The following is a 13,713-nucleotide window of genomic DNA, read 5'->3' on the forward strand; positions in this document are numbered from 1 at the left end:
GCCTCCTCTGTGTCTGGCAACCTTTCTCTCTTTGATGCCTCCTCTGTGTCTGGCAACCTTTCTCTCTTTGATGACTCCTCTGTATCAGTCAACCTTTCTCTCTTTGATGACTCCTCTGTCTGTCAACCTTTCTCTCTTTGATGCCTCCTCTGTGTCAGTCAACCTTTCTCTCTTTGATGCCTCCTCTGTGTCAGTCAACCTTTCTCTCTTTGATGCCTCCTCTGTGTCTGGCAACCTTTCTCTCTTTGATGCCTCCTCTGTGTCAGTCAACCTTTCTCTCTTTGATGCCTCCTCTGTGTCAGTCAACCTTTCTCTCTTTGATGCCTCCTCTGTGTCAGTCAACCTTTCTCTCTTTGATGCCTCCTCTGTGTCAGTCAACCTTTCTCTCTTTGATGCCTCCTCTGTGTCAGTCAACCTTTCTCTCTTTGATGCCTCCTCTGTGTCTGGCAACCTTTCTCTCTTTGATGCCTCCTCTGTGTCTGGCAACCTTTCTCTCTTTGATGCCTCCTCTGTGTCTGGCAACCTTTCTCTCTTTGATGACTCCTCTGTCTGGCAACCTTTCTCTCTTTGATGACTCCTCTGTCTGTCAACCTTTCTCTCTTTGATGACTCCTCTGTATCAGTCAACCTTTCTCTCTTTGATGACTCCTCTGTGTCAGTCAACCTTTCTCTCTTTGATGACTCCTCTGTGTCAGTCAACCTTTCTCTCTTTGATGACTCCTCTGTCTCTGTCAACCTTTCTCTCTTTGATGACTCCTCTGTATCAGTCAACCTTTCTCTCTTTGATGACTCCTCTGTGTCAGTCAACCTTTCTCTCTTTGATGACTCCTCTGTATCAGTCAACCTTTCTCTCTTTGATGACTCCTCTGTCTGTCAACCTTTCTCTCTTTGATGACTCCTCTGTGTCAGTCAACCTTTCTCTCTTTGATGACTCCTCTGTCTGTCAACCTTTCTCTCTTTGATGACTCCTCTGTGTCAGTCAACCTTTCTCTCTTTGATGACTCCTCTGTATCAGTCAACCTTTCTCTCTTTGATGCCTCCTCTGTCTCTGTCAACCTTTCTCTCTTTGATGCCTCCTCTGTCTGTCAACCTTTCTCTCTTTGATGCCTCCTCTGTCTGTCAACCTTTCTCTCTTTGATGCCGCTTACTGTGGAAAGAGCTTGAATAACACTTGTTAGTCATAATTATGTCCATTGAGACTTTCTTATCCCATTCTGGTCTCTGTACAAGGTTAATAGATAATTCCACTAATGCATTTCTCTTTGCAAATTTGATTAGTCCTTAAACTGTATGCTGTAATTAACACAGCTCTTACCGCCACTTCCAACTCACTCCCTACTCCTCCTTCTCCTTCCCCCTCACTCTCCTCCCCTCTTCCCCTTGCCCCTCATCCTCCCCCCTCATCATCCTCCCCCATATTTCTCATCCTGCTCCTCTTTCTCCTCCCCCTCCTCCTCTCCAGGCGTTCATGGATAAGATGGGCCGTGACAAGCAGGGTCAGATGATAGTATATCACCTCATAGATCTCCTGAAGAGAGGATACAGACTGCCTGCTCCCCAGGGATGTCCTGAGGAGGTGAGTGTCTCTAATTTAGTGTATCTCTGATTGCAACGTGACCTTGAGCCTCCCTCTGTACCCCTCAGATCCAGCACATGATGACCGAGTGCTGGAACAATGACCCAGCCCTGCGGCCCACCTTCAAGAAGTTAGCCCAGACCGTGGACATGTTCCGGGACAGTAAGGAGGGCTGAGGAACCCTTCCTGGAGGTCTCTGCTGGAGGGTACCTGGCCCAGCCCACACCGATCACCTGGGTTGTGTTCATTAGGCACCAAACGGACTGAAAGGGATTACCTGGACTTGTCCAATAAGAAACGCTCGGTTTCCTTTTCTGTTGCAAAGCGTTTTGCTACGGTGTGCCCTAAAAAACATCCCTGACGACGCCTCAACTCTAAAAGACGACGACAATGAAGTCACCTGACCCAACCGTCTTCTGGAGCATTACCAATGGCATTTTGGGACAACGTCTCAAAAACGGTCTACTTTGTGTTCAAACCTACCCACTTTTTCAGGGATTCTGGGGATCTCTGAAATTACCATATGCTGTTACTTTGTTGCCGTCATTTCTCCATTTGGAGATGTTTTCACTGTTTGACTTCTGTCAGGGTCTCAGACTCTCTCCAGCACAGAACACCCAGCTGTTGATGATGTGTTAAAGGCAACACAGAACACCCAGCTGTTGATGATGTGTTAACGGCAACACAGAACACCCAGCTGTTGATGATGTGTTAAAGGCAACACAGAACACCCAGCTGTTGATGATGTGTTAACGGCAACACAGAACACCCAGCTGTTGATGATGTGTTAACAGCAACACAGAACACCCAGCTGTTGATGATGTGTTAACGGCAACACAGAACACCCAGCTGTTGATGATGTGTTAAAGGCAACACAGAACACCCAGCTGTTGATGATGTGTTAACGGCAACACAGAAGGCACGTGAGGGAAAGCAACACAGAAGATGTACTGTACAGTTAGTAAAGGATGTTCAACTGCCTTCTTCCTTAACTCAAGTGGATTATGTCAAACCACATTTCTCTTTTTCACCTAAGGGAAGAACTAATAAAGCAATACTGCTTTTAGAGACACAAAGATGTGGGAGAAAAGGGTGATAAAAAAACAATGAAAGGAGATGTCTGACAAAGGGTGCAACCTTTATTTAATTTTTCTCTAAGCTCCCGCCTACTTATCGTCATACCCTGAAATCTTGGGCTATTGCAAAGTAACATGCAGAAGGAATTGTTGACTTATGCGCTTCCCCTTTTTATAATATTCTCTAACTTGACGAGTCTAGGATGCTGTGCACTGCCAGTTGGAAAATAATATCTTCATTATAGTGTTGCTACATAGCAATATTTGGAATGAGACTGACTAAATGCTGTAGGTGAAAGCATCAACAGACTAAATGGTGTAGGTGAAAGCATCAACAGACGAGAAGTGCAGAGACGAGGTGGAATTTCAGTTCATGGACATTTAAGTAAGTATGCAGGTAGCCTAGCGGTTAGAGTAAACGGTCTCTGGTTTGAATGTCCAAGCCGACAAGGTGAAAAATCTGTCCATGAGCGAAGTACTTAATTTACTCCAGGGGTTGACCCTGTAAAACAGCACATTTCACTATACCTATCTGGTGTGTGACAAAACACAGTGCCCCCCGTGACAAAACACATAGTGCCCCCCTGTGACCTGTCCATAGAGATGCAATGTAATGCTGTCTTTAATTCTGTCAGAGTGACTCTCTGATCTGTAACTGTAAAGCAGCAACGTGCGCTGACAGGCTTTGTTTGTCCCACTACTCTATTGTAATAATTGAGTTTAATCCAGCGATCATCAACTAGATCCAGAAGCGGGACGATGTGGTTTTTTTCTTGAGCGGATGGTCAGAGGGTTGGAACATAATTACAAATCATTTGTGAACAGCAAATTGACCGCAAGAAGCACAAACAGATGTTTGTCTACAACATAATCATTTCAAACATTTCTTAAATTTGTATACGATCACATTGTGTCTCTTATGCATGGGAATACTTGGGAACAGATTTCTTACATAAAACTCACTTGTAGCTGATTTCCTGATATTTTTGTACTGTCTTTCATGTCCAACAATGGAAACTCCACACACCCCAATTTTTTTTACATTTTTGCTCAGAACTTGGGGAGCCAAATAAAACCACCCATGGTCCAAATTTGGCCCACAGGCCGCCGGTTGGGGAACCCTGGTTTAATCTGTCTGCTTGTTTGTTTCTGTCTACTTTTTATTGAATGTTATGGTAGCTGTGCTGACAGTCATACATGATGCTGTCATGTCAAGGTCAGTGTTTTGTGTGAACATGTTGTTTTTTTCATTAAAAAATCATGACATGATCACGAAGAAGTGGGAAGTGTCTTTAAAAAAACAACTTGTTTTTTTATATATACAAGCCAGTATTTCCCTGTGTTTGCGTGTTGAATGTAAATCTGCTGTTGTTGAATATGAATAATAATCCGTAGGCTAAATTGATTGTAAACTGTCAGCTATTTTATATCAAAGCAGTCAATGTTATTGCAGAACTGGTCAGAAATGGCTTTTGTTGCTTTGGGTAACCTTCATGTTTTTTTATTTATAAGAGAGCCACTATTAAAGTTGATCTGCAATGTTATTTGGTTGTAGTCATCCTGTCTTGCCTCACATTAAACATATTAGATTGATCAGTGGCTCGTCTCCGTTATAACGTCTCCGTCCACACTGTACAGTCGGCTCTCAAATATCATTTACATATGGTAAAGATGCTCCCAGCTCCTCCTGAGAGAAACACAGTGAAGATGCTCGCAGCTCCTCCTGAGAGAAACACAGTGAAGATGCTCCCAGCTCCTCCTGAGAGAAACACAGTGAAGATGCTCGCAGCTCCTCCTGAGAGAAACACAGTGAAGATGCTCCCAGCTCCTCCTGAGAGAAACACAGTGAAGATGCTCGCAGCTCCTCCTCAGAGAGACATGTCTCCTCAATGCCTTGACTGAGCTTGTCAATTACACGTAAAATACAGGCAATGGTCTATCATGATCGCTTTGAGACTAATGGGGTTGAATCACGAGTTGGTCAACAGCTTTGAGGTCTGTCCCAGGTACACCTTGGTAGTGGTGGTAAGTGTAACCGATGTTCTGTAGAAGCGTTGTAACCATGATTATGACTGATGGATTAGTGGTTTTAACTCTGGTAGAATGCACATATGAAATCATTAATTTTTATTAGAATAATAAATATCTTTCCGTGCAATAGCATTATATAACTAGCACATTTTTTTGGCGCTTTTCCATTGAGTGGATGAGACATTTTGACATGGACAAGATGTGATTTCCAAAAGATACTTTATATTGATATTTGATTAGTTTAACATACACAACATATTTTCTCAGTATTGTAATGGGGTATGTGTGGTGGGTTGTTAGGGGAGATACATGTCATTCAAACTATTTTATTTCTCAGGGAAGTACAATGATGCTCTTGCTTCAGTAGCAAAGTCATTAATTTAATGATGAGACAAAATTTGAGCAATAATTAAAATGAAATGTAAACTATTTTCCTTTCACATTATACAGAAAAGTATACAAAGCCATTTTAAAGTTCCCCCATCAACAACCCAAACCTTGTGATTGTCTTGGAACACTGAAATGAAAACTTAAAACTGCTGTCTCTCACACCCAGTCCAGCAACACAGAGAGAAGGTGGAGCTCTCCTCACCCTGTACGAGAAAGGAGAATTTGATCAACGTTCTCCGTTCTGCACAGGGGGAGCTCCCTCAGCCAGTGTCCACCACCTCTGTTCTGCCCCAGTCTCACTCAGCACAGACGCCCAATGTCATTCTTAGTGCAGCCCTGGTTACAACACATGCCAGCTAAGCCCAGGGAAAAGTTCCTCTTTTGTCTGTCACGGCGTGGCCAGTTGACGCTTGGGTTCTTGGCCACTCCTCCCAGCACTGAAGCCTGGTTCTGAAGCCCCTCGCTGGGGTTGACATCAACCATTGACCCCCTGAGGTCTCCCACTCCACCCAAGAGTGAGAGGAGGTCTGCCAGGGAGGATGAAGATAGCTGGAGAGGGTGGTCTGCTGCCTGGTCTTGACCATGTCCGTGAGGCCAGTTGATTCTGCTGCCCTCCGTGACATCACTGTAGGAACCGGGCTGGAAGGGATCTGGAAGGAGTCAGAGCAGAGGGAGTGGTACAGTTAGTGTTGACACCTGTTTTATTTTGATACATTTTTGGGGGGATTAAGATCTCCACTGCATAGACTGTAATGTGAATACCGGTACACAAACTCTAAAGTGAATAAATAAAATCCCGTAAAATCCCTCCAAAATACTAAATGATTTGGGTTATTTTTTTAAACTTTTCCCACCATGTGTCAAGACACCCTTACAATTAATTTAAGTGAAAATCAGAGGTCCTAGAATGTTTCTACATGGCTAGCAATCTCTCAGAAACCATGCTGAGTGCCTTGCAGACCCACCTGGCTAAATAAATTGAAAGAGCTCTGAACAGCCGTTGAATAGGAAATTACAAATTAGCCTAAGTGACAACAATTAACCTATGATTGCATTTCAATTAGGCTACTTCTCAGTAATCAGGGTAACATATTCTTTGAGGCGAAAGTAGGGTACGCTCATTTTCCAATCAAGGAGCTGTCTGTGGTGCTGAAGTGGCATTATCAAGCAGATTATGTTTCTTCGGCGTTCTCGGGCAAAATACGATTTCCAAAAATGGGACTTTCGAAACGTTAGGAAACAACTTTGATTTAAGAATATAGCTACTGTTTTAACTTTAACACAATGGAAATTAATAATGTAGCTCATGTTAAAGTTTTTTTAAAGTCTGCTTTCAAAAACGTTCGCATGAAAGTAACAAGATTATACAGCAGCTGCGAATAAAAGTCAGTTTTACCAGTTCAACATGACCGACGAGTGTTTGCATTTAGAAGATCGTAAATTATGTTTTAGCAGACGTACCCAAGTCTTCATCTAAGGATCGTTTCCAACGGGACCCGCCGCACGTGAAGATAACGGCTCTTATAAACTCTCTGCCGCACAGTTTCACCCCGTAGTCTCGTGATAGGCTTTGAGCGCTCGCACACAAGAACAAACTACCAACACACACAAGGATAACAGTAGTAAGCTTTAGAGGCATTTTCAGTTAAAGAAGTAGAGCTGGTTTCGTTGTAGAGAAACTGAAGTCGCCCTAGCGTGCGGTTCTAGTGCAAGTGTGAAGAGTTTCTTTAGATGCCGTTGCTACTCTATCGTCAACGTTTTCTGTCAATGTAGACGTCAGTAGGATATCATGAAGTGACTCTCTCTCGCTACCATTTGCTGCTTCTTATAGTCTCTACCCCTCACTATCTTGTGTGCGAGTCATGATACCCTACTCTCCATACACATCAACCTGATGCCAACTCCCCTTCCTCCCCAACATGCTCGCTCACACACGCGCACACATACCATGCAAGCGCGTACATTGCACACACCCACGCACGTGTGCATTCTCTCTCACACACGCACGCACACACTTAGATGCGTAATAATTAATGACCTCATATTTTTAGTTTTTCAGTATTCCGAGTATAATTTTTCATATGGCAGAATTACAGTGAAATATCTGTGTTTGGGTTTGGTGTGGTTCTAGAGAAACAGCTCAGAGCTAAACACCTGAGACTGGCTCCAATCAAATCTTAATCTACAATAAACAACCTGTGTTGTAAATGATGACAGGCTAATAACTGACTGTGTGTGTGTGTGTGTGTGTGTGTGTGTGTGTGTGTGTGTGTGTGTGTGTGTGTGTGTGTGTGTGTGTGTGTGTGTGTGTGTGTGTGTGTGTGTGTGTGTGTGTGTGTGTGTGTGTGTGTGGAGATGGTACTATGACAGCAGAAAATTAATAATTTCTGTGGAAATGGATGGATCCGATTTTTTTCTCTATTTGAGAAAGTAAACTTTGTCAAGAGAAATATCAGACCATCGTCTTTTATTCAAGTTAGGAAAAGTATCATCAGCAGTAATATGATGTACATATCGTCACACAATGTGACATCAGTATTGAAAAACAAATGTTCCATGAATAGGTTGTCTTAGGTCTCTGTTTATGTAGTGTTGTGGTGTCTCTCTTGTTGTGATGTGTGTTTTGTCCAATATTATTTTATTTTAATCCCAGCCCCCATCCCCGCAGGAGGCCTTTTGCCTTTTGGTAGGCCGTCATTGTACATAAGAATTTGTTCTTAACTGACTTGCCTAGTTAAATAAAGTTTAAATTAAATTGTTTAAATATAAATTCACGTCACCAAATAATTGATTAAAACTGTTTTGCCATGAAAGTCTACAGTAGCCTCAACAGCACTCTGTAGGGTAGCACCATGGTGTAGCCGGAGGACAGCTAGCTTTCGTTCTCCTCTGGGAACATTGACTTCAGTACAAAACCTAGGAGGCTCAACCCCTTCCATAGACTTACACAGTAATTATGACAACTTCCGGAGGACGTCCTCCAACCTATCAGAGCTCTTGCAGTGTGAACTGACATGTTGTCCACCCAATCAAAAGATCAGAGAATGAATCTAGTTCTGAAAGAATAATCTACAGCTAATCTACAGCACTGCTGTGCATAAAATGTGTTGAGTATTTGACTGAAATAGTGAGAAAGACAATAGTTGAACAGTTTTTAACAAATTGATTTCTTCAAAAATGAAGGAGAAGTAAGAGAGCGAGATAATTTGTCATTTTATTTCACTTTCAGTTTGACTTAGTTAGCTAACAAATGCAGCTAGCTAGTTAAGCATACTCAAACACCCTGCTCAAACAGAGGGATGCTATGTTAGCTATCTGGCTATGACTATCCAACACAACACTGTAACTCTTCCAAGTCAAGGTAAGCTTTCGGTTTTACAAATGTATTGCCACCGGGGCCTGCCGATGTAACTGCTAAACTGCTTACTGACTATACACTTTAATGTTACTGCATGATTGTAGCGGGCTTACTAATGCATTAGTTCTAGTATCTGTGTTGACTATGCCGTTACTTCAACTAATATGGTGACAAAGATGTAGGCTGTGTAGCAGTTATGATATGGTTTGGCTTGGAAAGGTCACATACGCCTGGCTACATACAGCTGATGTGTTGTGCATTGAAGTCCACAAACGAAGGGAAAAGGTGAGAGGGGGAGAGCGCATAGATGTGATGAGGAAAACAACGTGGCTGCTATGAAAGTGAACTGAGTTTACGTGTGATTATGGCTGTATATGAAAAACCTTTCTTGAACGGGAGCAAACGTAGCGAAACAGGGATAAACATACCTGAATTTGTCCAATAGAAACTCTCGTTTGCAACTGTTGGAATAATGATTACACCCTAGATCAGCTAGATGCAGGCAAGAGTGAGCAGGGCGGTATTGAATGTGTCACTGTCTGTCCATGTGTTACTGTCTGCCACGTCAAATTTTTCTCTCGACCCGTGTGCACATAAGTTGTAAACTTTCATTCATAGGCTAGGTTGTAGCAACCTTATGATGGGTATAGAGAAAATTAGAGTATCATGTTGTAGCCTAAACCTATCAATGTTACTGTACATAGAACTAGGTGAATGGAATATAAATGACAGTCATACAATATGCTGTAATCGAAATAAGGCCATGCTCATGAAGAAAAAAATATTGTCCTCCCTCATCATAAACGGCACGACTGACACTGATTCTAAACGCAACATAACTGAGGCGAAGACTTGATGAACATTGATCTTGGGGACAGAGGAGCTTCACTCACTGACTTCCAGGGGTGGAGATCAGAGGTGTGAACAACCCTGAACAACACCCACCCATGGCAGGACAGTGTCTGTTTCATTTCTCAAAGAGGGAGCTCAGGGAGCTCTTCTTGCCTTCTCAATGCTCACGAAGACGGGCACACCACTTGGAAGGTCCAATCGGTCGTGCTCTGAGACCATGATGCTCTCTGCCTCATCTGGGGACACACACAGACAGAAAGTGACATCAATCAGAGAGCAAAGAAAACAAGCAAGCAAAGAAAAAGATAAGGAAAATGTGTATTTTGCTTTCAACGAGGATACTGATATTAAAATGAATATGTGGTGGTCTGGCCCAAGTAATGTTGAAATTACAGCTGCCATACTGTAGCAACTGACTACAATAATATTGTTTTCTCACGTTCAATTTAGGCTGAGGCTGCATTTCCGACGGTAACCGCCCCCCTGGAAGCCATTTCCCAAGAGCAAAACATCTGTATTACGTTCTGCATGATGTTTCTTTACCTCTACTTTACGCACACATTTTTGTGCTCACCCTCCCTTCACATTTCTCACTGTCAATCGTGAATGACAATTCTTCAAGTTGCCAACCATTTCATCTCAATCAGTTACATGGGAATATGCATTTAGATCTTGAGTTAAGTACAGCGTTGTTTTGCATTATGTACACTGAGTGAATTTTAGAGCAGATGGTGTTGACAAACTGTATCATACCTGTGTTTTGTTTCATTCAAAGCACATATTTTGCCTAGAGTCGTGCGCTGTTGTGTTCTGGCCGCATGAGAGAAACATGCGACCATTCGCACAATCATCCCAAAAAAATGTCATAAGAAATTAGGTGGTGTTTTTCGTTTTATAGTTACGTTGTACTATGCTATTATGTTCGGTTCAGTTATGTAGAATACTATCGTTAGTATTGTGATCTTGCAGACATTGATTCAGCTTTGATCTAACTGTATTAAACAAGCGCCACCCAGTACCCTGTTCTCTGGGCAGCCGAGCGACTTGAGCAGAACCTGTGCGTAAACTATAGATACGCGAAAATGCGAAGAAGTTTAGAATTTTGTGTTTTCGGGAACCGACTTCCAGGGAATTGAGAAACGCAGCCACTCTGTTAAATGTATCCATTCAATGACGTTTGAGGACTGGTATGCCTAGCAAGGTTTCTGGTTGTCAGAATGAAAATCAAACTCTTTCTGCTTGAGGTGGTTTTAGTCTTGAAATTGGGAGATTTTAATTCACATTTGTTCAAATATTTTGGTGACGTCACCATTATAGACGTGATTGTGAGCTAAAATAGAGGGGACTAATACCATTTCCCCAACACTGAGCTGAGCCTAGCTGTACTGCGTTGGTCTGGTTACGCATCCAGCATAATTTCTGGAACCTTGCTGGAAAGGACAATGTGAAAATATAATATCGGAGTGTACACAGTACGTTTCAGGTCAGCTGTCAGTACACGTGGTAAAGAGAGAAGTATGTACTCCCCATGTGGTAGATAAGCGTTCCAAAGGCCATGTCCATCTGATAGGCCAGAACGAAGCTGAGACGTATGACGGGGACAGAAAGCCAGCTTCCTCTAGCACTGCTCACGTGGGGATAGAGGTACATTAGACAGTCACATAGATCAACTAACACCTAAAACAATCATTCAAACGCGTGAAACCAAACCAATATATACATTTGTGCATGGCTGGGGCACACATTTAGCCTATATTATCAACATGGCCAAGGCTTGTGTTGGCATCCAAAGACAGAGATTTTTATATTTCTTTTTTATTTCACCTTTATTTAACCAGGTAGGTTAGTTGAGAACAAGTTCTCAGTTACAACTGTGACCTGTCCAAGATAAAGCAAAGCAGTTCGACACATACAACAACACAGAGTTACACATGGAATAAACAAACATACAGTCAAAAATACAGTTGATAACAAAACACTTATAACAATCATGATTTGCTTAAAGACAATTTATATTATTTATTTTTAAATCACACTAGCTAGCATCACTCATAACATTATGGGCGAGGGCGACGTATTTATATGTTTGTTATGACGAAGATGTACATGTGACTATTAAACACTTTGAATCTGAAGCTACTGAACCACAACCTGTATGTGAATAGCAGGTAATGAACTGCGTACACACATCACACTGCTGTAAATAAAACAGTGGTTTGGCTTTAAAGGTCCACTGCACTTCACATGAATCAGTTACCCTCTAACCCTTTAGATCAGTGAGCATCTCACACCTAACAGGTAGGAAATATAGTCACTCAGCTCGTCAAGCAATGGCAACAGCAGTGGTCCTAGGTACGTTTCAGAACATCCAACCATCTGTTAACACTGAAGCTTCCTGCCATCCAGGACCTCTATAGCAGGCGGTCAGAGGAAGGCCCTAAAAATTGTCAAAGACTCCAGCCACCCTAGTCATAGACTGTTCTCTCGCCAAGTCTAGGTCCAAGAGGCTTCTAAACAGCTTCTACCCCCAAGCCATAAGACTCCTGAACATCTAATCAAATGGCTACCCAGACTATTCGCATTGCCCCCCCCCCCCTTTTACACCGCTGGTACTCTCTGTTGCTAACATCTATACATAGTCACTTTAATAACTCTACCTACATGTATCAGGTATGAAGGTAAGACCCAGATGCAGACAACGTTGAATGAACAATGGTTTAATAATCCAACGGGTAGGCAATAGACAGGTCAAGGCAGGCAGGGGTCAGTAAACCAGAGGTGGGGCAACCGTACCGAACTGCAGGCAGGCTCAGGGTCAGGGTAGGCAGAGGTCAATAATCCAGAGGTGGGGCAAAGGTACAGGTTGGCAGGCAGGCTCAGGGTCAGGGTAGGCAGTGGTCAGGCAGGCGGGCTCAGAGTCAGGACAAGCAAGGGTCAAAACCAGGAGGGTGAGAAAAAGAGAGACTGGGAAAAACAGGAGCTGAGACATAAAAACGTTGGTTGACTTGACAAACAAGACGAACTGGCAATGGACAAACAGAGAACACAGGTATAAATACACAGGGGATAATGGGGAAGATGGGTGACACCTGGAGGGGGGAGGAGACAATCACAAAGACAGGTGAACAGATCAGGGTGTGACAACATGTACATATTACCTCAATTACCTCAACTAAACGGTGCCCCCGCACATTGCCTCTGTACCGGTACCCCCTGTATATAGTCTCGCTATTGTTATTTTACTGCTGCTCTTTAATTACGTGTTACTTTTTAAGTAATCACTGTACCTGTTGTCTTCAACGAATGTGACTAATACAATTTGATTTGAAGTGTAAGTCATAACAGCAGCACAACAGTGTCATCATATTGTCATCAACAATATCCCTGTCATGATATATGGCATGTTATGTCATGTTTATGACAGCATTGTGACACAGCATGTATAACATACAGTTCAAACAAAGTGTTACCTCGTCTTTTTTGTCCATCTCATCTTCATTAGTCTCTTTATTAACTAAACATACATTTTGCAATGTTATAATTGTATTAAAACATTATCAATCATCTATCTCTAACTATTGAAGAAACCTGGCTTAATTTGAACTAAAATGATGTAGGCCTAGAACCCACCCGATGGTGAGGCCTAGTTAACTCTGTGGAGAACCCACCCGATGGTGAGGCCTAGTTAACTCTGTGGAGAACCCACCCGATGGGGAGGCCTAGTTAACTCTGTGGAGGACCCACCCGATGGTGAGGCCTAGTTAACTCTATGGAGAACACACCCGATGGTGAGGCCTAGTTAACTCTGTGGAGGACCCACCCGATAGTGAGGCCTAGTTAACTCTATGGAGAACACACCCGATGGTGAGGCCTAGTTAACTCTATAGAGAACCCACCTGATGGTGAGGCCTAGTTAACTATAGAGAACCCACCTGATGGTGAGGCCTAGTTAACTCTATGGAGAACCCACCTGATGGTGAGGCCTAGTTAACTCTATGGAGAACCCACCTGATGGTGAGGCCTAGTTAACTCTATGGAGAACCCACCCGAGGGTGAGGCCTAGTGTGGCCAGGCTGAAGAAGTATTTGAGGAACTCCCTGGACCAGGCTATCTGCATAGCCATTTGCCTCTCTCTCATCTGGTTCTGCATCAGGGTCTGTCTCTCCATCCGGGCAGGGCAGGAAGGACAGAAACGTACTCAGTCAGAGCTCAGAGAACACATCCCAACTTGCAAAACTGGTTGCAATGATGCTATTATGACGTCTTTTATGACGTTATACCAAGTAAAAGGATGTAAAAGGATGTTTTGTTGACGTCTTTTTAGCAACCAGAAAAATACGCATTTTTGGTTGTAATCTCATGATCTGCTGCAAAACTCTGATCTCAAGGCACATACCCTATAAATGAATAGACTATAGCTAATGTACATTT

At 42.9% G+C, this 13,713-nt stretch overlaps 2 protein-coding genes and 1 pseudogene across 2 annotated transcripts in view; 1 reads left to right on the forward strand and 2 right to left on the reverse strand.

Moving 5' to 3' along the window:
• Window positions 1–4,244, forward strand: part of LOC139538359 (tyrosine-protein kinase JAK2-like) — a 74,855-nt gene extending 70,611 nt beyond the window's left edge. The window contains exons 23-24 of the mRNA XM_071340325.1: window positions 1,462–1,575; window positions 1,644–4,244. Coding sequence (XP_071196426.1) covers window positions 1,462–1,575; window positions 1,644–1,751 — 222 coding nt within the window. The 3' untranslated portion in view covers window positions 1,752–4,244. The remainder of the gene's footprint in view (window positions 1–1,461; window positions 1,576–1,643) is intronic.
• Window positions 4,245–4,884: 640 nt separating this feature from the next.
• On the reverse strand, window positions 4,885–6,935 carry LOC139538365 (relaxin-3-like). Its single transcript, XM_071340339.1, has 2 exons — window positions 6,534–6,935; window positions 4,885–5,722 (listed from the first exon to the last, which is right to left on the reverse strand). The coding sequence occupies exons 1-2, from the start codon at window positions 6,709–6,711 to the stop codon at window positions 5,373–5,375; spliced, it is 528 nt and encodes a 175-aa protein (XP_071196440.1). The 5' UTR covers window positions 6,712–6,935; the 3' UTR covers window positions 4,885–5,372.
• A 2,462-nt stretch (window positions 6,936–9,397) lies between these two features.
• Window positions 9,398–13,450, reverse strand: LOC139568417 (plasminogen receptor (KT)-like; annotated as a pseudogene).
• Window positions 13,451–13,713: the final 263 nt, after the last annotated feature.

The sequence above is a fragment of the Salvelinus alpinus genome, chromosome 1 (assembly GCF_045679555.1).
Source record: "Salvelinus alpinus chromosome 1, SLU_Salpinus.1, whole genome shotgun sequence".
Classification (NCBI taxonomy): Eukaryota; Metazoa; Chordata; class Actinopteri; order Salmoniformes; family Salmonidae; genus Salvelinus; species Salvelinus alpinus.